General features: G+C 40.5%; 1 protein-coding gene across 1 annotated transcript in view; it reads left to right on the forward strand.

Annotated features, from left to right (window-relative positions):
* UQCC1 (ubiquinol-cytochrome c reductase complex assembly factor 1) overlaps positions 1–27,085 on the forward strand; it is a 486,967-nt gene that overhangs the window by 318,193 nt on the left and 141,689 nt on the right. Inside the window, exon 7 of the mRNA XM_078652195.1 lies at positions 7,277–7,385. Coding sequence (XP_078508321.1) covers positions 7,277–7,385 — 109 coding nt within the window. The remainder of the gene's footprint in view (positions 1–7,276; positions 7,386–27,085) is intronic.

Here is a 27,085-nt window from a genome sequence, read left to right on the forward strand (position 1 = left end):
GGAAGTCGAAGATGGTGCAATGTCGGGACTAGCAAGGTCCAGGAGGCTCACCACAATCAGGGGAGTCAGGGCAGGCCCAGAGCAATCAGGTGAGCCCAAAAGAAACAAAGGTTACTCTCAACAGGACCCACTGGCTGGTGGCACTGAGTTGCAAGAAGGCCTTGAGCAGCTCTCCAAAAGATTCAGGCCACAAATCAAACGATGCTGCGTGGTAGAATGTTCTGGTCACAGGAGATGCTCGGGGTTGGGGCTACATGGAGCCTGAGGAACTTGATGGAAGAAACCCAACAAGCCTTTGCAACGGCAAGTCGACGCGGTACACATGGGTTCTGTTCCTGCGGCTCCCTTGAGGAGTACTGGCCTCAAACTTGGTGAGAGGGCAGCGCAGGCCTCGAGAGCTGTGGAGAACCACCACCTGTGTTGTTGAACCTTTCGCAGCCTGTAGGAGCTCAGGATCAGCAGACCGGTCAGCTTAGTTGTGATGCCTGCAGATGCAGGGAAGTGACTCCTTCACTTTAAGGGAGATTCCTTCAAGTGTCTTGGATGCCCACAGGCCTTGGAAGGTTCCTGTATGGTGCACAGACGATGCAGCAGACTGAAAGGGGGACTAAGTCTAGTCCAAACAATGTCCAGCGAAGTCCAGAGTGCCCAGATGGTAAAAGTTGGAGTGGTGACTAAATTAAATTGTCCCATGACGAATCTTGGGACCTACACCCAGGTAAGCCCTTAAGTACCCTAGGGAATGGGTTGGGAAGATTCAGGGGACCCTCCCAGGGGGGAGTCTGGACGGGGAGGAGGATACCACCTAAAGAGGTCCCATAAGAATTCAGGTCCTCATTCTTCTTTCTCCTTTGCATTTTTCCTTCTTGTTCCTCCTCCTTCCTCTTCCCTATTTCTCTTGCTGCTCCCTACTTCTTCTGTTTTTGCCCTCATGGCGATAGGATCACATGCTTGATTGCTAGATTGTAATATTATTCTGCCCATTTTTACTTTTGGGTATTTCCATAGGATATTCAGGATATTCTATAAGATATTCAGGATTTAAGTATGTGGCTTTCAACCTTCATTCCCCATTAAACAGCCTAATACTGTGAAACTACTTCTAAACACTCCCCCCTGATTAATTGCACCAAAGCTAACCTCGACTTGGGTGCCGATAAGGCTTCAGGGGTGCTTCACCCTGTTGACCCTCATTTCTCCAGCGCCCCATCCAGTCCCCACCATTGCTACCCCCTGCCATTTGCGTCTTGCTGTCTGAGTATCCTAAAGTCACCTATGACACGTCCTCCCAACTGGTGACTCCCCCTGCTTCCAATCTCATGTGTCTCTCTTCACTCTGTCACAATTGCCACTGATACTGAGAAGGCACTGGATTAACTTCTCTTTGCTCACTGTGATCTCAGCCATTTCTGGTTGTGAGACTCTGTATCATTTCTTCTGAGTGAATGGTAGGCCCACCCTGTCAGGTGCGGCAAACCAGTGTCATCTTTGAGTGAAGAAAATGCACATTTAAAAGATCGGCCTGAATAGATAACCCCATCTGGGTCTGACACTGTTGCCCGGCATGACATCTTTTATGGTTTGTTATAGTTATCGGGGACAGTTCCTGAAAGAAATTCAATTTTCCAGCATTGTAAAAGATTGGGCCCCTCTTCATTGTCTTAGCCATTGGGCCAGATCTTCAAGCACCTCATCATTTATTTAAGCAATGCCTAAGTGTGACCCTAGTGCCTTACACTCATGTACTAAAACATTTCATTAACCTACTGTTGAATTTGCTTGTCCCACGTACACCAACCCATATGCACTGAATATTTTCTTCATTTTATGCTTGAAGTGCAAGTCCTATGTGCTTCCCTCTCTGCAGCTTCCTCTCACCACTCCCTGAAGTCATGGAAGGCCTGCTTGATGGGTGACCTCACGCACCTATTTCACCCACATAGGCCGGCTACAGCCTGGTCTGCTCCCTCATTCTTAGGCCCACAGTAACTGTGCGACCTTAGCCTAGGCATGAGCTCTCTGTATTTAGCCACTCTTACAATGGAGACCAGCAATGCCTGTAAGATGCTTGGCAGTGTTCTAGTTGTAACCGGATATTTTGTTCCTTCTTCTCAAAGATGCTTCCAGTTTATTTTAAGTATGAGTTTTTTCTCCCTTCGAGACCACACTACTTCCCATTTGAGGAAGGGATACACACACACACACAACCCCACACACACAACCCTCCCACACACAACCCTCCCACACACACACGCACACACATACACACACACTGTTTCTATGAATAGAACAGGTGGTCTGCTTGTCAGTGACCAATTCTGCATCATTATTGCTATATGCGCTGCCCCCAGCATATACCGTTGCTGTGCTCTGCAGAGGAAATGTCTTCTATTGAATGTTTGAGCATATTTCACCATAGCGGTATGTGTGCCATGCATACTCCTATGTGAGAGATTTGCATGTTTGGTCCTTGGGCCTCCCTACACACAATCAGCCTGCACTTTGCTCTTGGTGCTTCTTCCACAAGCAAGGAACTTGTCTAAGAAGACTTAGGAAAACTTTATTCATACTTCTCTTACTGCCCAATGCTGCTTCCCCTCCACTTCTAACTTTTTCTCCTGCTGTAGAAACTCTCCATTTGGTGTGAATATGGCAGACCCAGGATATAGGAGCAGCATAATGGTACCTTTAAGTTGACTCATTTGTTCCTAGCCATAATGTGTATTTTGCTCCCACTATCCTTCTGCACAACCCTTTGCCATTGTTCGGAAGAACCCCAACCATGCCCTGCATTTAAAAAGCGAAAATTCGGTGAGATTTTGCACCTCTGTGGTGGAAGGGAATGTGGTGATGTACATGCCATAATACATGTAGCGTGGTGTTTGGACATATGGTTTTTAGCAAATGTATGCAAAGCTCTGCATTAACATTTTTGAGTAGCTATTGCTATCCTTACTGCTGGTTGTCAAGTCATCCTCCGTTTGTAACTAAAAGAAACCTTTTTCACTAAGAGATAAGTCAACATGCAAGAACCAATTCTTAAACTGCATTGCCAGAGTACCATCATCAGCGCTTTCCTTTAAATTATCCCATACACCCTAATATGAACTTAAATTGACTTTCTAGCATCTTTGCAAGTGTTACCAGTGAAAACTTAAGGATCTTCTACTATTTCTATTTATTGGAAGGATAAATAAATTAAGTTCCCGGGTCAACAGAATGTTAACGTATTCCGCTGCGAAAGGAGCTGGGCATAAATCATTAAATTCAGACGTTCAAGACTGGTAACAGCTCTTCCACAGTTACTGCTTTTAAATGAAATGATGGAACCTTTTTCCCCCCTAAGAGTGAAAGTGTTGTTCTCCTGTGGCATATCCCTGGAAAAACTGGCTTTACTAGTTTCCACTTTAATTTTAAAAACTAACCTTAAATGATTGCACACATCTTCGCCTGGTTTATCAAGTGATTGAATAGATTTGGAGTCATTAATTCATGAACTACTTGAAATAGTCCTGTAAATTAGTTAGAGCAGGGTGAATTTTTGCACTGAAAGACTTTTTTTAACGTTTTGTATGGTTTTGCTATCTACCGTTCTGTACGTCTTATCATTTTAAGGTCAATTATAGTTTTGAGTTCTGTAAAGGGGTACAACTTAAACAAGATTTAAAAGCTTTACTATTTATTGCACACAAAATGTCAACACCTGACACATAAAGAAAATGCAGTCTTGGCATTGGCTAGCCGTAACCTCCAATCATATCCCCAAGCGACCCTAATCCGGATTCTATAATTCATTCTAAATATGTCAGGGAAGAAACCTTACATTAAGCTTGAACAACACAGAAAACATAGACAAATACATCACACCAAAATGCACTCCTATACACCTTACTTAGTTCTAGATACTATCCACTTATCTCATTTGACGCAAAGCCCAAAATGCCAAAAACCCTAGCAACCGTGGAAAAAGCAGAGAAAACACAGCAGGACAGCTTGGCTTATTAATTAAATAACCATGCAAATAACATGGTTATTACTTCAATCACCCACTAAATCAAACTTCAGCTTTCTGCCCCTCATTGTTGGTCCCTGACCTATCTGGTCATGGAATGATACCAGAATGTTATTGTCAGAATATCTTCTGGCATACATATTGTGTCCCAAGTATTGTGTACTAACATATCACCCCTTTGTATTTAATATTCGAAAATCTATACACCTTTGGGGTAATATTTTTTTAACAATATTTGAGACAATATTTGTCACAGTATTTTTGTATACAGTAGTTTGACATACAACCATGGTCACATGGCTGTGCAACTAAAATTCAAAAATTTCCCACCAGCCACCTCTAGATCACTGCCAAAGCTTTCAGTCACCAAAGGAGGAGAGTAAAAGTCCAGAAACAATTTTTTTAGACTCCTTATTTTATTATTATCTAACCTCTCAGATGAGTCAGTTAGCACCCTTCTTCTAATACTAGCACATATGTTGGCTTTAAGTTGCAGCCTCTCCACAGAAAGCCTTAACTCTTCTTCGTCCAAGTCAACTTTCCACCATAATTGCATCTGCCCACAGCAAAGACAGGAATTGGGTTTGTGCCCCCTCAACATTTCTAAGGCATTAACCCTTATGTAAAGTGGGGTGTCAACCTCTAAATGTAAACCATGCATTTCACTCTCTCCTTCCAGTTCTTGCCTACCCATGTGGCCAATCAGGCACTTTTCATTATACAAAGTAAGAGTTTCTTGGTGGTACAGGCATCCATTTTGTGCTGAAAACCACATCTCTTAACCGCATGCGTGCGGCCGTTTTTCCCGCTGTGTCCGGCATTTTCGTAAATACCGCGTTACATGACGAGCTCAGCTCGTCATCAGCACACGGTGGGTAACGCTGATGACGAGCTGAGCTCGTCATCAGCATGGAAGGGGTTAAAATACTTTCTTATTTGATGCGAAGAAAACTGAACACCAGTATTAGCAGTTCAATCAAATGGCCTTTCTTTGAAAATGCAATAGAGAATACTTACCACTGTCCTAGTTACCCATGTCTGGGAAAAAAAAGATTTTGCAGTCACATTGCAAAGGTATCCTTAGGAGCAATTATGGAACCCTGACTGCACTCACAATCTAAAGGGACCCAAACAACCCTGTCTAAAGGCTACTACAGCAGTGGCAGTAGACTTAGCACCTGCACTGACTACTTTATCATAATCTCTCAACACCCTATTCATCGTTTTCCTCTAAACCAGCTTACCAAAAACCATCAAAGTCTTTGTTTATTGATGATCTTTATAGACATTTTGCACGTGTTGTGGATATGCCACTCCTGTACTTTATGAGCAGTATTGACCAATACTCCTGCACACTTTCATCTATATGTAGAAGACTGTACCATCTAAACATATGCATTCGAAGTAATTTTGTGTGTGTTATTCATTTGATTTGTCAAATTGATTATTAACATTTGGAGGACTTGTAGTGTTGGCTGTACTCAAGAAATAACTTAAGAATTAGTCTACAGGCATCTAAACAGTGCATGTATTTTCCTTGGCCTGCAGATAAAACATAACATCGATCTTCTTTTCACACACCTCTGCACCAAGCCCTCTAACAGAACCACATTTCTTTACTACACTAGTGCACATCTAACCAATAACAGATTGAACCTCACAACGCAGTTCATTTTCAGGTTGAGAATGTACTCAGAATGTGGCACAGATTTAGACACAACAAACTGATAGATTGAAAATTGAATGGAGTTGAATCACTGGATTTCATAGTTGATTAACTTCTCTGTGCCTTTATAGACGAGGAGTAAGATGATACTAATCGGTCTTGACTGAAAAAGAACAGTGCAACTCATACTGCTAGGCTGCTTCTTCGCTGAATGGGAATACAAACAAACCTGCTATAGTGTTTAGACATTACCCAATTCCTGATATGTATTTTGGGTTGCCCTTGTTTTGATATACCTTGTTCCAAGAGTACAGGATCAAAGTTTCACCTATTATTGTCTTTGGATCCCAAATTTGCCCACCCCGAACCTGAGATGCAAGTTATTGAGCTATCTTTTGACCAATTTCAGTCTTTGATAGTACACAGTGACTAAACGAGTGTTCTGAATCGAAAGTTTATGTGTAGGCAAATTTTTCTTTCAGGTCTTTAGGCTTCGTAAACTCTTGTCACGTACTGGAAGGTTGTCACTGATTCCACTGGAGGGACATGAACTAATAACCACTGCACAGACTTGAGATATAGTGTGGTAAACAAGGAACATACACTATCCAACTACTTTACAACTTATTTCCTGTGTTGTTTCATTTACATTCCAGTTCATATCTCCCATCAGCTGTTTTTCCGAGTCCACATTTTTTTCTTTATAGAAAGTTATCCAAATTAAGTCATTTTAAAGTTCTACACTATAATTTTGAATATTATCTGAGGAAGAAGCCATGTGACTTTAAACTCTAATGTGTTGTGTCATCTTAGCATGTTATGCTGCATTAGTCCAATTATTGTATCTCCATCTGGAGTATTAAATAGAACATATTTTATATGGCAGATAATTAAGTTGTGAATATTCATATCACAGTGGTCCAATTTCCTTCCCTTCCTGCTTTGGTGACCCCATACTAAGAGCAATCCACGTTCATTTAATATTAAACATGCAGGAGAAGTGACATGCATACTTTTTGTAGATTAAAGAGGTAAAGCTAAGAATGTTTGTATCCAAGTTAAACGACCGATTTATTAAAAGTCTCCAAGAGAAGTTTTCTTTCTTAATGAATAGTATCTGTCACATTTGCTATCAAGGCTCTTAAAGATGATGCATTTCGTGCAATTTTGCTTTTCAAATCTCAAACAATAAGGCATGATGTTTTATTTCTAATCTTAATAGCAACTGGAAGTTGTTGAAATGTTGCCCATTGTCCACAGGAACCTATTTTAATGGTGCTTTCACCTCAAATGATTTCAGCAAGCTGTGTATCTTTTTCTCTTAAGCCAATTATTGGTTCAAAGGATTTATACACTGCTGTTTTCTTTTTGATGTAAAGAAAATGCCCCTCTCTAAGGCTGTAAAAAGAGAGGTCAAACCAGTCTTCTGCCTGATTTGTACATCTTTTTATCAGCCAATGTAATCTATGACTATTCACATATTTCCTCTGCATTTTACATTTGAGCCACATGTGTCCTTTCTCAGAGGATGGATTTGGAAAACACCTATTTTAATTTTAAAATGCCTGCACATCAATGTAACCTTTGGATTTTTTTAGGATGTCTCTAGTACGCCTGAAGCAAGAAGGACGAGCTGGAAAATATATGTGTCGCTATGTTGTTCATTCTATGTGGGAAGACGTTCAGCAGCGTGGAAAAGTTATGGGGGTAAGATTACTTCTTTAATAAAAATCATAATATACATTGCTCGTCTTTAATTTTTAATTTTGTGATCCACATCTTCCAATAGATCGAAGAACTTATGTTCTTTTATATTCTTCACCTTACAGCTCACTTGTTCCAACCCTGCCTGAAATAAGAATTTCTTTTTCTGTGTTTCCCTGCCCCTTAATTTTTCTCTGATCCTGGGTTTCTGTTAATTCTAATGCATGTAGTGATTGTTCAAATGTAAAAAGGCCTAATCATTTTTAGTGCTGTTGCACTATATAAAATGTTTAGATCATTTTGTGACATTGGGGGATATATTTATGAGATCATGATTGTACTATCAATTTTCTTGTAAATGATCTCTTTCATCTTTCACTTATGGTTTAGGAATCATCACAATGCTGTTGTCACATGTTATTTTGTTTGGAATGGGTAAAAAGCTTCAAATTAACACACCAATAATATTCTTAATTTTTAGGTTATTCTAGTAGTTAATTGATCTTACAGGAGAGATGGGTTACCTACCCTTTGTAAAAAATCTAAACTAAAATGATCTTTTAGTAGCTCTGGCTGCATTGCTTTCATAACTGTCAAAGGGAGGTATGACAAGGTCTACTATAACCCAGAGAATTAATTAATTTCGAACCCATGTTTTTTCACCATGTAACGTAAGAGTTTCAACCTAATTACCATATTTTTGGCCCTTTTGTGTTCAGTTTGGAGTATTTATTTATGTTGAATGAACTAAGAAGGCATTAATGAAATGGTTTAGAAGTTTTAAGAAGGGTTGTGTATCTCTCACAGAACAGAACAGACCGTTGCTGATGGAGATTGAGAGTGAGAATGTTTTATGACATTTGTGATCTAAATCACAATTTTTACTTTTGCTACCATTTGTTAACTGAGTTAGAGGGTCCTTTCCATTAGAAAGATTTATGGCTAAGGCAGAGTATCTTCTAATTAGATCATTCTCTTATGCACAGTTTAGACGTTTAAGGCCAGGGTTGAGTATGTCCTATCAAGACTAATTCAGAATGGAGAGAGCGGCATGGTTTTGAATGAGCTGAATTTTTCTAATGGATTTCTACAGGGCCAAATATACGATGTTGCAGTAGTTCAGACCCAAAACAAATAACAAGTATTGCATGCTTGAAATAATCTCAGCCACTGGCGATTGCTCGGGCTGCATTCCACATTATTGTTTTTCGCCTGCAGTGCCACTGTAGACAGAGACCTGCTATATGCAAATCAGTCTTGGTCCTGCTGTAGGAATGTGAGGATATGAATTATCGTTTTTAGACCATTAAGCTATGCAATTGGGAATGACTCAACCTTGGGGGCTTGCAAGCCTAATGAGAGAGCGTGATGTTAAGGGTGTCACCAGTGCTTCTCATTGAACTGGCTGGTGTGGTAAGAACTCCCAAAGTTTTTTGATTGGCAAATTATAGGTGTTGGTGACTAATGAATCTCACAACATAACTTGTCGCTTTTTCATCCTACATTTGACGGAATTAAGGTTGACCAGGCGTCTCCAACCGTTCCTGTAGTGAGAGTTACTTCTGATCAGTGAAAATCATAGTGAGCATTGTTACCAGAACACCCACTCCCAGTTTCATTGACTTTAAGCCTAATGTACATAGAGCCAGGTACTTTGGTATTAACAAAATACTTAGACTAGAGGCCCTATGACATGGCTGTCACATGAGTCGTTGAAAGCATGGTCTGAGGAGATGTATGAACATATGTGTGTATGAATGGTATATATATATGTCTATGGGTGATTGAGAGACTGTGTCATATTCACTTGTGGCACAGGACATGCCTTTCACCAGACGTTGAACCGTTACATGTACATGTATAACACAAACGTACTATTTTTTTCGGGGGAAATTGGAGAAATTTCAACTGTAGAAAAATATTTCTCGATATGAAACATTTGTATGCACTTAAAATTTCTCCTGCTTAAAAAATAGCTATATTTTCAGTTATAAATATGCGGTGTCTATCATCCTGCTGATGCCTGCTGTATGTAAATGCAACACTTTGAAATTCGAGAACATTGAAATGAAGAGTTAACTCAGTCATTAAGTTAACTTTTAATTTTAATGTTCTCCCATGTAAAAGCAGTCAGAAACATGTTGTTCTCAATATTGAGTTAACTTAAATTTGTATTTAAGAGATAAATACCTCAGCCCTTCATTTCTTCACCTCTGTACCCCACTCTGGTTCATAAAGCATACAGAGCACTGATCATTCTCACATCCTGCTGTCTGCCCTTGATAAGGCCTGACTAAAATAAATGCAGGCTTCCTTAACTTTAAACGTAAAATGCAACACAAAGATAATTTATTGACCTGGCCTTATTTAAAAATGTTCTCAAGGTTGCAAGCAACTCTGAAAGTGTCAGCGACCTACCAGAAGTTCGTGATCGACTAGTTGGAGGCACATGAGGTAACCACTTTCCATACTAGGGCCTGACTGTTGTCTCAAATCAGACAAAAATATAAATTTCTCTTTATATAAAGTGTAACTTACATTAACCATAAGTATGAAGTAAAACTAATGGCTAATACAATAATTTACGCTGTTTTCTATATAATATAGATGCAAGATTGAGTTTGAATGAGGATGTAGCTTGATGATATCTGGGCCAAAGCCCTGGCAGCATATACCATAAACCGAGCGGATTTCAGCGTGCAATTGAACGTTACGAAGAGTTCTGTCTCCTACTAGGTTTAAAAGTTAATGCTGATTAGCTTTGACGAAAGGATGGACATCGTTCCCTTCACCTATGTCCCCCATTGTCGATAAGCCTGATTTTCCCCCGGGACAGGCGTCAACAGTGTTTCAGAGGTGGCGGGAGGAAGGCTGTAACCGGGTTGGATCCTTTTTTGACACGGAGGGGTTGAAATCCTTTGCCCAACTGCGGAAGGACTATGATCGTTTAGCAACATATGCATTTCCCTATAGTCCGGTTTGCCACTGGGTGACTAGGCCTGCTAATTATGCCTGCCCAGACCCCTTACTGCGTTTCAAAAATGGTTAGTGCGGAAAGCGGATGATCGCCGGCTCACCTCTGAACTGTATTCCATGCTTATGACACGCCCTTCAGGTCATCGTGCGAAGGCACAGGTGCGCTGGGAAACGGAACTGGTTAGGCCCCTAACACCTAAGGAATGGGACACGTTCTATACAGAGCACATCATACTGCACACGACACTGCTGGGGCGGAAACGACTTTTAAAGTAGTTACATATTGGTATTATACTCCTGCTCGCGTGCACTGCTGGGACAAGAACAAAACTGATCTCTGTTGAAGGGGGTGCGGAATAACTGGAACCTTATCTCACCTACTATGGCATTGTCCGAAACTAGTACGCTATTGGACAGCGGTCCTTAACGATATTGATGCTGCGTTTCAGATTACACTGCCCCGTTCCCCAGAATACACACAACTAGGTCTCTCCCACCCTAAAGCCTTCCCATTGAGATCTCTCAGAGGCAGGCAGATCCCACTGGCGCTGCTGGCGGCCCGGCAGGTCATACTGGCTCTGTGGGGGACAACAACGACGCCTGAGGTACTAGCTTGGGTACACCGCTTGTGTCAACTCCTAGCTATGGAGCGCATGTCTCTCAGTGTGGAGGGGAAGGGTAAAGATTTTGCGAAGTTGTGGGCCCCTTTTCTTCAAATACTCACGAATGACCTGAGAGAAGTGACATGCTCTAAATACCTACAGATTCTCAAGCTTCTGCCATTAGATCCCCTTGGCAACATCCAAAAATCGGCAGGATGAGCATAAACCCTGTAGCGAGTGATGCCCTGGAATAAGGGCTTAAGACGTGTGGTGGAACTGGTGCGGAGAGGGGTGTGGGGTGGGATAGGAGAGGTGGAAGGGATTGTTTGTTTAGGTTGCTTTCCATTTGTCTTATTTTTGTTAAGTTATGGATGTCTTTAAAATGGGAGTCAACACAGATGCCCTCCACGATTGCTTTTTGCGCGGCCGGCCTCCGGGCTGTGTGCCTGAAAGCTGTGTATATCCGCTCATGCCTCGCTCTTCCGGCCTTGAGATGTAGGCAGGAAGCTGTGTGCATTTATCCTGATTTCCGCTCAATACAAATTATAGATTCTAAGAAATTATTGCTGCTAAGACAAAGTTCATGGTCTTCAATCAGCACAGATCCTTTACAGGGTGATTGATGATTGATGGGCTTTCCCTGGAGCTGGTTGATGCATTTGTCTATCTGGGCATTAAACTACAGAAGGACATCAGATGGGAATCCACATATAGAAGCCATGGCACTAAAACACCGGTTAGCTGGTACCCTGAGAAAGGAATTTAAAACCTCCCTGACAAAGCGCCTCAGCCGGGTACTTCAAATTTACAACAGCAAATTGGTGAGCTCAGTCCTCTATGGGGCTGAGCTGTGGGGCCTAGAGAACATGTGCCAGCTAACAATTGCCAAGAACTTGTTTCTGCGTGCTTTAACTAGCCTCCCACAGAGCACACCTACCCTCCTCCTAAGGAATGATCTAGGCAGGAAAACCTTGGCGGATCTTGCCAGATTACGACCAGTTCTATACTAAGCGTGGTTGACGCAGGCTTGTAGGAATAGGGGTACTAGATCATGTAGCACAGCTCTGCGAATTCTCTGTAGTGACTCATCACCCAGGTATGCATTTCCAGTGGCAAAATTCTTGAGGTGGATGTTGCATATCAGATCCCAGCAAATCATGGCTGAAAAATGAAAATGAGAATATTTTTCCAATCATGTAGGTGCATGTGGGCTTGATGTGACATGTGGGGTCCAATATTGTATCAAATGTTTAAGAGAATGCCTGAGTTGGATGCTCTTACCTTTGCCTCGTTATGAAATGCATCATATAGTGATTATTCTGTCTGTCTTTTTTGCCATTTTGTACAAACATTTTAACCGGGATTTAAAATGTTTGTATTTTGTATTTTTTATGTGCAATGCTTTTATGACTTGTATAGTCGAATAAAGCTTCTTTTGATACACCATAAACGATGAAGTATTTCACAATCCAATCACACTTCTTTGCACCATCATACTGCTTCCTCTTTATGGCATACTTACCTCTGTAAAGGGGAATAAAGCTGCCTGGAATCAATGCAGTCTCCTAGCTCAACAATTAATTCTAATCCTTTACCAATATGAACGTAAATCCCTAATTTTATGCTGTTCTGCACACAGTATATTACAACTGCATCTGGAAAATCTCTATGCACACCAAATTGTTTCTATGCCACAGAGTGGAATGTATTTCTTGTGCTATTCATTTTTGTCGATTTATTTAAAGTAGGCCAGCAGAAATATGTGTAACTCAAATGCAAATCTAATTTAATATGATCCGAAGTTGACCAAACTTGGCTTCTTAGTATGAAGTGGCCTTTCAATAAAATGGGCCATTTTGAATAATGTATTCTTTTTAGCACTGCACAAATGTGATTTACAGTCTCTCTACAAGTGGATATCTTAGCAGCCTTCAAAAGCGTAATAGAAGTTGTTCCCTACTACTCCTGTACAAGGGGCAATTCAACTAAAAGTCGACTACATCTGTTTGAATATTTTGTGAGCATAACAAATAGCCAATAGATTAGTGCCCTTTTGCCTGTAATCAATTCCCATGTGATTGTAATGTTCAGCAAGCATACTTGCCCACAGGATTAGCTGTTGTTACTGCAACTTTGCCAAATTGGTAATACTTTTCAGCTAGATATGCCACTGGCATATATTCGAAGAAATCAGTGGCAGGTACCACAAGAAAGACTCTTTGTTCGTATTAGTTTCAATTTCGCCCTCAGCGATTCCTTTTTTAGCCTTCTGCAATGACATCCTGGAAGCTTTTGGTAGCTTAAATGGTTTTCAAACTGACCTCTTAAGTCTGTTGTTGTTAATATGTGTCACTAGAGCATCGTACATGGAAATCCATATACTTAAACATTGTTCATACACATGTTGAAATGTATAAGGTAATTTATTATCTTTTTTAAGTTTTGGAATGCTAATACACAAATATATTTTAAAACACTCAGGAATGTAAATAACCATAAAAAGTAGAAATTAAAAAATAAAGAGAACAAGTATATAAGACCCCAAAACAAATAACGTAATCAAGCAGTTCAATAAGATTTTCTCATGTTATCACATCAATGTCATCTATGAGGTAACATTAGTTTATTATCAGGCTGGCTGTTAGCATGTTTTTCTGGCCTTTGTCACTATGAAATATTATTGTGCATATAGCATAGGTTGGATGTTTAATAGGAGGCACATCATGAGTCCCCACAGGCTGGACAATAGATAGATTTTCTGAGTGGGTACCATATTCATTAGTTAATTTGATGTTGTCCTCATCTTTCACATATTCTTGTACTATGTGCAACATTTTATAATTACAGTGTTTGCATTAAATTGTAAACATTGAGTTAATATCAGCTCTCCTCATCCTAATGCATAAAAGATGCTGCCATTTTGTATATGTGCATTTCGAGCTTATGCTATGGTGTTCAGGGGTGTTCCAAAGACAATGTGAAACATTTACCCTTTCCTCTTAGGTCAACACTCAATGAGTATGTTGCTATGTCGAAATGATTTAATAAAACAGGCATTGTTTGGCTGTTTCTAATGTTGAGTACATTCTTATGAGGTCATGCAAAGGTCACACGCCCTTATAAATAGTGAGGATAGTACAGAACCCCAAGGGAAGCAGTATGAGCTGAAGGAATCTCTAGATAAGAAAATACCTATTTTGGTAATATTGTGCTAGTCATTGAGGGAATATTCCAGCCAAAATAAGGCTTGTTTATTCCAACCCCATTATTTTAGCTGTAAACCTCTTAAACCTCAGTACAATCTGAAAAGCTGCTGATCGGTTTAATAGCGTAAAACATTTAAATTTTACTGTGGATGTCAGCATGCGACGTATCAGTAACAACACCTTTATGACGCTGGCCACAAAAGAATGGTCCAGTCTAAGTTGCTCCATAAGTAATTTCCTCCATCCTGCAGGTTCTGGTAACTTTCCTGGAAGTCGGATGCCCTACCTTAAAAGCCATTATATTCACTCATAGAAAGTATAGTTCCTTGATTTGAGACTGTGACAGACATGCCCTGTTATCTAGGTACCATCAGGCTCGAAGTATACATCATTCAACAAGTTCTACATAGAGAGGAAGTCGTGGGGCATTGAGGTTATTTGCACGTTCAAAGGAGAAGTACAAACCTTTCTATTTCCTCTATGGCAAAAGGTCATACCTACGGAAAAATGCATTTATCTAAGAATTTTGGTGAAATGTAAGAACCGATTTTTTGAGGTTATAAATAGCTCTGCGTTGGCTCGTTTAACTGAAAAACCGAAAGCATTTTTGTCTTGGGAGAGTGATAACATCTAAAGTTTCTTAAAACGAAGTGTTTAATTTTTAGATTTGGACAACAAACCGCTTTAACAGATTGGGCAGATCTAGAATTTCCAATCCACACAGAGTATTTGGATGAACCCCTTGTCATGACTTGATGGCATTCCTGTTTATCTCAGTGTTCTCCTTGATTCTAAGTTGTGCCTTCCTTTTTATGTATGCTCCACCCGGAGCATTTTTGTCTTGTAGTGTGCTGATTGAATGAATTCTACCTTTGCACTCAATACTTCAGAGTATTATTTGTTCTTATGGTTTAAATACTCAATGTAAGTGCTTGTGTTTCCTAGCTCTTTTTCTTTTCTTTTTACTATTATTCTTTTTTTAAACCCCCCCTTTCGACTTGCATGCCCATTTTTTCACCCTCCTCCTCACTTTGCTCTGCATATTGATTATTAGTATTAGTTTTTACTTTTTTACATCAACCCACCAACTGTTAATTGCTTTTCTTCTTTTTTCTTTCCCCTTACTTTCCTCCCCTGTCTGGCTGCCTGTGTTTGCAATTTTTTAAAATTTATGGCTGGAGTGCTGCTTGTCCGTTCTGCTGCTTTCTTTTCCTATTTTTTACATATATATTAGAATGGTAAAAATTGTCAAAGTGGACAGTTTATTATTGTGATTCACACATGACACCATCCATGGCTAGGTAAATACATTCAAATTAAAGTAAACTTCAGGAATTGATCCAGTATGTACTACTGTATGTGCATGTCAATGGTTATTGAGACACGATCAAGTTGCACTGCTATACTCTCCAGGGGTACCGGTGGGATGATGTGCCCAGTTTCCGGTATGCCTGAATACAGAAGTGCGTGAATAGCTGGAAAGACTGGAAAACATAACCATCAGGGACCAATTCCCTGCAAATAAATACAAGACATTAGACCAGGTCTGTAGTCTATATCCAACCCTCAAGGTGCTTGACATCTTTATTTATTACAGAAAATACAGTGCATGAGATGTGGCTGATGATTTACCTGCTAAGCCTGATTGTTTTCTATTATTAGAGTATCTGCTATATTTTACACTTTGACTTGGCGCAGTGGACATGCGATCATAACTGGGCCCTGTCTGAGATGGCTCATGATATCAACCAAGACATTTCTGATGAGCAGTGGTTGCTTTGTTGCTAATCTTATCAAAAATATGTTCCTTAATAGAACAGAAGTGCATTCAGAAATTCTTCTGCACACCCCCTAAGCTCTATTGATATGGTGTTGGAGTAGAGGCTGGATGGCACATGTGTCGGGAAGAGGTGACTGATTTCAAGCGCTTGGGGATGTCCCGGCCTACAAATGTTATCGCGTACTGTATTCACTGTACTTAAAATGTAAAATGATAGACATCAGAATTGAGTCGGACCACCTCATAGCTTTACTTTCATATGTATATGAGATACCCAGACCTCTCAGGCAATATACTGCATGTGCACTTTTACCAGCCAAAATGCATATGGCAATGAGATGGGGTAGTGGTCCTTTCCCAACTATAAACTATTGGGTGCTCGACCTCATATACTGGAATACTGCGTCAGATAACTTCAGCATGCTCAAGCCACCAAGTTCTAGACCAGGGGTCTTCGACCTTGTTCTGTAATAAGAGCTACTTCAATTCAGTGAAAATCCTCCTGAGCTACTAAGAATATCAGTGTTGTAATCGTGACCACATCAAACAAGATTAATTTAGTGGCCACCATATACAATATTTCCAGCATTGCTAAACTTAGTTCATCTTGGGTAACACATAACAGTCATATCTGTGATGCCCCTGACACCAAGAAAATATTATAATTAACGCATTTATTAATAATAATAATAATAATAATAATAATAATAATAACATTGAATTTGTAAAGCCCACAGCTACCTCCAAAAGTGGTTTCCCGGCGCTGGGGGCCCTCGGGAAGATTAAGCAAGCTATTGCCCAGTGTCACATGGTGCTGGGCTGACCTGCCACCGGCACCGGGGATCGAACCGTGAACCCCGTGTTTTGGAGTCAGGCACCCTGGCCGCTGCGCCACACCTCTTCCAGATCCCCATCAGCTTTAAATATATTTTGGAAATAAATTCAGCCATTTTTTCCAAACATCAGCTTATGAGTTATAAAATACATCACATACACACTGTTCAATTTTGGCACACGTATATTAATTGGACCAACCAAAAGCTTCTAATTTAGTGGGCTTGGCTGCACACATATGAGCTACTTACAGGTAGCAGAACAGCAGCTCACGAACTGCTGATTGGAGAGCCCGATCTCGACCTAGGGGCATTTGGGCTCCTTTACAATCATACTTGCAACAAAGTGCTTTGAATAATGTTGGGTCAGGGCTGACGATGATATGTATTCAACTAAGTGTACAAATGCAAAGTGCTGCTCCATTTAGATGATATGATAAGTAATGTGGCAGTGTATCATCTGCTTAGAGATTTATTTTACTCATTGTTAGAATAAATGTCATGTCACACATCTTTTTGTAGTCTATAAGTCATACATACGGTGACCTTCACTGCCCTTTGCTTCCCTAATTTTGCCTTTTCCTTTGAATAAATAGTTTAAAAAAAATGTAAAACCTCCAAAATGCCCCCATGTTTGGGAAAGTGATTCTGTCATTAGGATCTTGGGTGATCAACAAAGGGGTCAGTTGGAGGTGAAGGTCAGGCTGCAAATAGGTTGGCACATAGAGCAAAATAGCCTATTGAGAATGAGCCAGTATTCCACATTTTGTTTGCAAGAACTGTATGTGAAGGTGCTCTTAGGATGTGCTGGCCTCATATTAATTCTGGCCTTAAATATTTATTTATTTAGCCTAAAGTGACTGTGAAGTTTTAACCTTGAGGGTAGGGATGAGTCACTGAGATAGGCTGATTCACTGAGTAGATTTTGGTGAAAGTGTTGTTCTTGAGGAGTAAAAGTTTTTAGAAGCCTTTTCTTATAAATGATTTTCTGGCAGGCTCTCAGGTTTTGGGTACCAGGTGTTGCTTTTCAGGGCTTGAAAAATCATAAAAATGTTACAGACCTGCAGGTCTAGTAACTTGAAAAATCTACTCAACCTAACCGTAATGTACTTTACCCGTGTACTGGTCTCAACGGGATTGCCACACAGTTCACTTTACAAAATCCTCTAACTTCAGTCACAGAAAGAAAAGTAAATGTCAGAAGACAAACTGATTTTTGACCTCTGTCTCTAAAAGCAGAGCACATGTGACAAGATAACAAGATTTAAAGGCATCTTTATTGCTCATTAACTTTGCTACAATAAAAATGTCAAGATAACTTTGGTGATTAATATGACTGCTGGAGATAGATCCAGTTTTGTGAAGCAGCAGTTTTGACCTTATCATAAAGTAGCACAGAGGGTTAATATGCCTGCTGCAAAAAATGTGTACCATGCAGATCACATAACTGTATTTCATGTGGTTAGCTCAGTGGGTTACTGATTTTGTTACATACATTACTATCTTAAAATAGCACAATGACCTATGGGCTGTCATCAAAAGGCTGCAGCCAAACCGCAAGGTATACGTTAGAGCATTATATTTGTTTCCCCAGTCTTTCATTATCCTAATGTTGATAAAAAGGGTTTGTTTGGGTATAAATACATTCTTATTAGTAAAGCCAAACCCAACCATTGTGGTAGGTTTCAAATATACTGCCTACTAGTATGGATGACATGTGACATCTACACATTGTAATCCTCATTCTCTTATGTTACATTTCATTTAGACAGATTTGCACATATATGATTCATTGTCTCTGTATATTGTGTGTGATATAAAGTGCCCAGACAAAGAGGTGTTTGGTTGTGGTCTCTGAAAAGGACCGTTGTGGTCGAAATGCTTTGCCATTTGAACCAATACACCTAACTTCTTGAATACGATCCTGGAGTGCGAGTCTTTTGTATTCAATACTGAGAATGTGAGATTGTCTGTAATTTACGAACAGGTCCCTGGACCCTGTATCTCGCACTGGATATATATATATATATATATATATATATATATATATATATATATTTTTTTTTTTTTTTTTTTTTTTTTTTTTTTGCGCAAAAGGAGCTGCACAACCAGGATATATTTCAAAAGCTTTTTATTAGAGCTTCACCCCACCAACGCGTTTCAGCCTCAACAGGCTTTGTTCACGGTCAGTTAGTCCTTCCACTCTTTCTCATATTTATACTAGCCCATTTTAGCCATTTAGGAGGCATTATGGGATACGTAGTCTTTACACATATGGGCATTAATGAATTGAATATGATGCAATTGATTATCAAAAGACAAAACGTCATATACACCAGTCTTTCTTTTTATTTAATTTTGTGATATAATTCTTAAATTGAGGCTGAAACGCGTTGGTGGGGTGAAGCTCTAATAAAAAGCTTTTGAAATATATCCTGGTTGTGCAGCTCCTTTTGCGCAAAAAATTAATATATGGGTCTGGATCCGACCCCTGAGCGCAGCACACGCTGTTGAGCGCTCTCATGTTCTGCTGGATCACGTTGTGAAACGAGATATATATATATATATATATATATATATATATATATATATATATATATATATATATATATATATATAATTATTAATGCCTAATTTCTCTGCTGAAATTTAAGATGAACTCACTAGAGATGGAAGCTCAAGCACTACGAGGACCAAGAGGCTATGCACTTGGCCACGCCCACGGAGGCAGGTCCTTTGGGGATTAAGTGCGAGAGAAATCGTCTGTTTCAAGCAGAATAGCCATTGAGAAAGGGAAAGACTCCCGAAACCGGTCTGGCTGGCGAATTTTGGTGACTGGTGCCCTGCGATTCCTGTATGCAGCTGCCCTGTTAATAAATTGAAGAAATGATTTACCTACCTTGTGGCTTCTTCCACCGGGGTTAAACTTGTGTGTTTGATATATATATATATATATAATTCCGCTTTTCTCCTTTCAGAGAAGTTTTTCCTTGTGCACTCCCGTGCGCTTTCAAATTACACCACACCAATGTTTAGTCGAATATAGGGTTTATTTTCTTCAGCAACCAGCAACACCTTACGCGTTTCGGTCTCCACGGAGACCTTGCTCACAGGTTAACTGAATTGACATTTTTTTGCCATTTAAATAAAGTGAAAAGTTACTCTTTCAATTACATCACTTCCAGTTTGTTGCACAGGATTTCTGGGACATGTAGTTTTTGGGAAACATTATCATTCATGTGAATTCTGTCACTCAGTTTGTTCTTCAATATCTTAAAACAAAAATTATAAAGCAAATCAATAAACTGAAATTAAGCCCTCCAGTGGGCTGTGTTTACATTACTGTTTTTCAATCCCAACAAATTTTTATCGAGTAAAAAGTTTCTCTTTCAATTATATTGCTTCATATCTATTGCAAAACATTTATGGGATATATAATCTTTGTAGAAAACATTATACTTCATGTAAGATGAGGTCCCTTCAATGAAGCTGTTCTGTGGTATTTTAAGCAGCAATTGAATTCAACAATAAACTGAAATTGAGCCCTCCAGTCGGCTAATTTTTCTTACTGTAATCCGGTCCCGCCATATTGGTGGGAATTAATTCATATATATCCTATGTATCAATTTTATGAACGTACTCATCGTGAATAATTCTACATGTCCTTCATTTTAAAACTAAAAGGATTTTGATAACATAACAGTGCAGGTTAAAATAATTTTCCAGGGTAAGTATCATTGTTACTCATCAGTATTCATTAGCTCTTTTCGAATCAGTTTAAAGGTGGCAGTGTAATTCCTCATCCTGATTATGCCCATGAGGGCTCAAGGTTCGAAAACTCATGATGTGTTTCGATTCTTTTTGTCTCATCACTTTTTCGCGATCTCCACCTCTTCGGTTAGGTCCGACACTTTCTATTCCATAAAATATTAGATCTTTCCAATTTCCTTTATGTTCCTTTTCCATATGTTTTGCCATTGCGTTGCTACGGTCTGAATTGATAGTGTCTAAAACGGACATGCTCTAAAATGCGTAGTTTCAGTTCCTTTTTGGTGCTTCCAATGTACTTCAAGGAGCACGGACATTCTAAAGCATATATGACGAATTGAGTTTTGCAGTTAATTCATTGATCAATTTTCCAGATTTTTTTATTTGCCATCTCTAGTTCCTTGGTTGTTTTAGCAATACAGCAAACTTTACATCCAGAGCATTTATAAAATCCTCTGGGTTTGCGCCATGCTTCAGGTTTTCTTTGTTCTTGAAAGTGACTGTGGATTAATTTGCCTTTTAAGTTTTTATCTCTCCGATAAGTCACATTGGGATGATCCCCCACTATTTCAGCAACTTTTGGGTCCATATGTAATATGTGCCAGTTATTTCTGAGAATTTTAGTAATTGCTTTGTTGGCCGTTGAGTGAGTTGTGATGAATCGAATTTTTTGATCCTCTGTGTTTGGTATTTGTTTTTCTCTGAGTAAATCAGTTCTTTTGATACTGGAGGAGCGATTCAAAGCTGTTTGAATACTTGCAGGATTGTATTTGCGTTTCTCAAATATTTTGCTGGCTAAATTTTTGTGTATTTGCCAGTCTTCGTCATTAGAACAGATTCTCTTTATTCGAAGAAATTCTCCGTATGGGATGTTATGTATTAAGCTGGATTAGTGAAAGCTTTGAGCATGTAGAACCGCATTCGTTGCGGTGCTCTTACGATGTAATGTTGTTTGTAATACATTGTATTTGATGAAAATTTCCGTATCCAGTAACACTACCCTTGACTCACTGATTGTGTACGTGAATTTTAGACCGAAATCTGAGTTGTTGAGGATTTCGAAATAAGTTTCAAACTCTTGATTTGTTCCATCCCAAATTAACAGCAGGTCATCTATGTATCTTAACCATGCCACGGTTTTTGATACTGCTTCATCATTTTCAGATCTCCATGCCCATGATTTTTCCCATTGTCCCATTGTTAGGCAAGCGTATGATGGACTAAAAGAAAAGCCCATCGCTGTGCCTTTGCATTGAGGATAAATCTCTTGTCCAAACATAAATATGTTTTGCTCCAGACACATTGAAATCATATCCATAAGCATGTTGTTATGGTCTGTGAATTGTATGCTTCTGTCCATTAAAAAAGATTTGCATGCCTCCAAGCCAATTTTATTTTGAATATTAGAGTACAACGATATATATATATATATATCTCTCTCTCTCTCTCTCTCTCTCTCTCGGTCGAGGAAGGCTCACGCCGAAACGCCTCCCGCTTTCTACAAATAAAACTTTAAATTCACATCACCCGTGAGTGCGGCAGCTTTCTTGGCGAACAAGAGAGTTTGGAGCAGATATATATATATATAAATTTTTTTGTAAAATCAAAAGGTGTTGGCTTATGTTAGATCTAAAAAATCAAAAAAACTAGCTAATCTTACAGTCATTGTTAAGCCAGAAGAGACAAACACGTAGAGTGACAGGAAAATGAGATGAAACCAAGAAGAAAGCAAGGGTTACTGCTAAAGGTCAGATGAATGGTCCGTACAGAGCTTAAAGAATCGATTGTTGGATTCTTTAACTCAAACTGGCCCACTGCTTGTTCTAGGGGATAGAATGGGACACACTCAAAGTTGTGATCCGTGGGGAGTGTCTCTCTAAAGGTGGAGGGATTGATGTAAGTTAAAAGGTGAACTAAAAGAAGCAGAAGATGGGCTTTCCCGGTTGCAACATTGACCGCAACCCTCTGTGGCGTCCAGTATACATTGAGCCTCTGGAAACTACGGAGTCCGCTGATCACAAATTCCTCAGGAGCATACCACTTCCCGGGATTACTGGAGAACAGGCACAGACATTAGGGGGTGCGATTCAGTTAGATGAATTACGCGAGACTGTGCGGACAATGGCCCGGGGCCCAGATGGACTACCAATTGAACGCTACCAGATGTACAGAGATTTACTACTCTCTAGAATGCTGGAGACTCGGAAAGAGGCTAAGGTAAAGGGAGTCCTCCCACAATCTGAGAGATGCCCGCATAGTCATGCTTCCGGAACCAGGTAGGGATATGCGAGACCCGGGATCGTATATTTCCCTGACAATGCTGGGAGTGGATTTAAAAATACTGGCTTAGGTCGTAGCTAGTCGTCTCAGCCGTGTGGTATCCCATCTGGTGCATGAGGATCAATGTGGATTTATACCAGGAAGGGCAACTCCCATGAACATATGCCGTCTCTCACACGTGCTACACTCGCTGTCAGGAGGACCAGATAGGGCAGCGGTGGTCGCACTAGACATTGAGAAGGCGTTTGACACTTTGCGGTGGAAATACTTGTTGGAGGTTCTCAGAATAATGGGACTCGCGACAAGTTTATTACCTGGGTGCAACTATTATACTGAGGGCCGCGGGCCCACGTGCGCACAGGGGATCAAATATCGAAGTGCATTACTATTGAAAGAGGCACCCAACAAGGATGTCCTCTCTCTCCATTGCTCTTCGCCCAGGCAATAGAGCCTTTGGCGATCCGGCTGCGGAGGGATATGGACGAATGGGGAATTGCAGTCGATGGCCGCACTCACGTTGTGTCCCTATATGAGGACAACATGTTACTCTATATCTGGCAGCAAGAGGAGGCATTGCCGGCTCTATTAGGCGTATTACACTCTTTTGGGCACTCGATGGGCCTCCGTATAAATCATCGTAAGTCTGTCATCTTCTCGCTAGCTACTCTAGCACAAGTGGCTACACAGGATCTCCACCGGTGGAGTTCAGATGGGAAATTTATAATTTTAGGTATTTGCGTATACAGGTGGCACATAGGTCTGAGGATCAATATGTCCTAAATATGGGAATGGTAATCGTGAATCTGACGGAATCGATTAGTTTCTGGAACAATCTCTCTCTCCATTATGCGGCGGGTTGCATGGCTAGAATGGTCATGTTGCCTAGGTGCCTGTATGCACTACAGAATACACTCTGCCATATACGGACACTACGTTTGCCACTCTGAACAAATTGTTGGTCTCGCTTGTGTGGGCAGGTGGTCGTAGTAGGGTGAAATTAGACATACTCAAACTGGATACTGACATGGGTGGACTGGGCCTCCCGGACCTTGTTTTATATTATTTTGCTGGGCTGCTTCAATATTCTGCACAATGGTGCATGGAGGGGCACAATTTGGAGAGCGCATTACTAGCGAGTCCTTATAACGGTTCTGATCTGCCTAAATACTTGATGATGAGCACTCTGGTCCCCAGCTTGTGCCCATTTATAATCCGGTAGGTAGCGATGGTCTGGGAACAGGCAATCACCTGGCTGCAGGGGTTCTGTCAAATTCAGGCTGTTATGGACATCTCTAAATGGCACGAAGGAGGGTGCTCGACAGCCGGGGATCTCTTTTCTAATAGGACCTTCCTAACATATGAGGAAGCGATGGAATGGTATCAAATACCTGAAGGACACGTCCTACAATATAATAAGATAGCCCATACGGTCAGAGGAAGGTTGCCCTCTTTTCCCAACGAACCGTCAGAGTCACACACTCTAGCTCTCCTGCTTAATACAGGTTCAACTAGTGTTGCTGGGATTCTGCACATACACAGAACTATGCGCAGCAAAGCAGGACCTCAGTATATAGGGGTTGTACCTTCCTACCACCTTAGTAACCAAAATCCCAAAACTGACTAGCTATAGTGTCTCATTCGTTCTCCTAAATAATCACGAAGCTACAAATGATTAGACAACCCAGAACACAACACTCCCTACTCTCTCAGGAATCACGGTAACAAGACATACCCTTTCATTCACTCACTCGTACTTGTCCACAATAAGGATTGTGAGAGTCACTGTCTAGTTCAAAATGTTTCTTTTAACTATCGTGCTGTATAATGCAGTATACAAGCCACTACCAGCAGCAAAATGCATAAACCTAACACAGTTAGCATTGTTACAATACCATAGAATATGAAGGTGGATGTCGTTACATATAGACAGTGGAAAAAGGACTATAAGGCGTAACCACCCTCCCCTTGGTAAGATAAAGTTTATTATATAAAGGAAGTTTTCTGGGCTTTGTCAGCAGACCCTATACCTTAGAGCCTAGATGATAGCCTTACATAATAGGAACAGCATAGCTCTTCTCCAAGGAAAGGTTTCCCTCCAAGTTTGTGTGAACAACATGCAACCCCTAATATCAAGTGTTACAGCAAACAAATGATGGACGGAATGCTAACAATGCAAACATTCTCCCCCAGTCAAAAGATCTGGGTTAAATCCATTGTTCTTTTTCCCACTACGCCACCCACTGTACTGGGGAGAATGTATGACATTGTTCTGCATTCTATCCATCAATTGTTCTTTTTGCATTTGTCACCCCGAGTGGGACGGGTATGCTCAGACTTGCTCTCATTGCCACTAGAGTCAAGCTATCCTGGCTGATGAGGGCTGAAAGCCCGAACCGGTCCTAGGATGCTTGTTTATCCAGTATTTGGGTGTCTTTCATAGATTCACATGCCTGAATCATTCCCCGTCGTCGAGACGGGAGCCTCCGGTAAATAAAAAAGTAATGTCCTATAGACATACATAGAGAAAATAGGCCCAAGGGTCTCCCCTTAGTGTAGAATAGAGTGTTTCCCTTGGCACAGTTTATTCGTTAAGCCCACATGTTAATTTTGGATATTTGAACATTTAAACACTATAAAACAAACCAATACGTATATAAAAAGGCTGATATAAATTTATTATTCTTAAAAACATAGACAGTCACAAATTTAAAAAATATGGTGGTACCATATTACAAATGATAAAAACCAAAGAGAAGAAAGCAAAAAACCTTTTCTTCTAACAATTTATAATACAACTGAACACAATATTATAAGGAAAAATCAATGACGAATTCAATAGACAGTACAGGATAAATAAATCAAATTCTACTACACCACAACAAAGAGAGACACATAGAGACAATACAGTTTTGTCATTCCAGCTATGGCACACCGGGTGTATCAATCTCAGACTGGCAATCTTGGGTACATATACTTATTGTACTTTACAAAATTGACACGGTTACTCAGTTGTGCAATTCGTTTTGCGTCGACGCGTTTCGATGGCTTATTTCACATTCTTGCCATCTTTTTCAAGACTGTTGTATTTTCGTCTCTCTTTATCAGCGGCACTGGATGGTTGCCTTAAATTAGAAGTTCCTTTTATTTCATACTTAGGAAGGATTTCTCTGTTTGTCCTGCACAGGCATGTTATAGGGCAGGGCTAATCTGCTAGGGATTTTCTTGCTGCTTATCCTTTCCACGTGACAAATTCAAGTCAAAAAGTCCTGCGCAGGGGTTATCTTTATTTATTGTTATCTATTTGGCGGTAACCCACTGGTCGCGTCTGCTGGAAGGGACGTCCCGCCTTGTTTAAAGAATGGCATATATCTTGCTCTTTAAGTCGCAGTGTTAAGTGGGAAGTGGATACTTGGCTGCGCTGTCTTTTGACCTTGCAATGCGGCAGCAATCGTCTCTCCACTCCCGGTCCGCTACAGTCCTACGTCTGGTTTCCCGTGGCGTTTCTCCCCTTAGTGGCCTTTCCTTGTCCTTATGTAAAAAGGACCAAACTCTTACAGTCAGCCAATCAGCTCAGACCTCCCTCTAGGACCTCCCTGGGAGGAGCCCCAGTCCCTCAGATTTTCTACCGCACGTTGTGCTAGGGAGTCTCCAGCTTGAGCTCTGCTCAAGATTACTTATAATCATCTAACTTTCTTCAAAAGTGATTCCTCGCTCTCAACCCTTCAAGGATTCTTCACTACACTGTTTTGCAGTAAGTGGCTTCTTTCCACAAACTTCTTCCATGTCGGAGTCACAGAAGAAAGCCCTGTTCAGGGCCTGCTCTTCCTGTGGGAAGAAGAGGATCAATGTGGATGATAAGCATGAGCTATGCTTGTACTGCCTTTACCCAGATCATGTCTCGGACAAGTGCAGGATCTGTAGGTCTTTCCCTAAAAAGACTGTGAGAGACAGGGAAGGACGCCTTCTCATCTGGCTGGACAGGCTGAAGGACAGAGACAATCTAGAATCTTCTGAGAGCAGTGTTTCCAAAAGCTCAGAAGTCTCTAAAAAGAGGCCTAGGGTATCTTCCCCGGGCCCCTCAGACACTCCTCCTACGAAGACAAAAAAGTCTTCAGAGGCAAGATCTACGTCATCTTCAGTGTCTGTTCAGGCTGATCACACCTTCAAAAGGCCTGCTCCATCGTCTACCAGACAGACCCACAAAACAACCTCTGTCACAACCACTGTGTCGACGACATCAGCGTCATTGCCTTCAGCG

Source organism: Lissotriton helveticus, chromosome 7 (assembly GCF_964261635.1).
Source record: "Lissotriton helveticus chromosome 7, aLisHel1.1, whole genome shotgun sequence".
Lineage (NCBI taxonomy): Eukaryota > Metazoa > Chordata > Amphibia > Caudata > Salamandridae > Lissotriton > Lissotriton helveticus.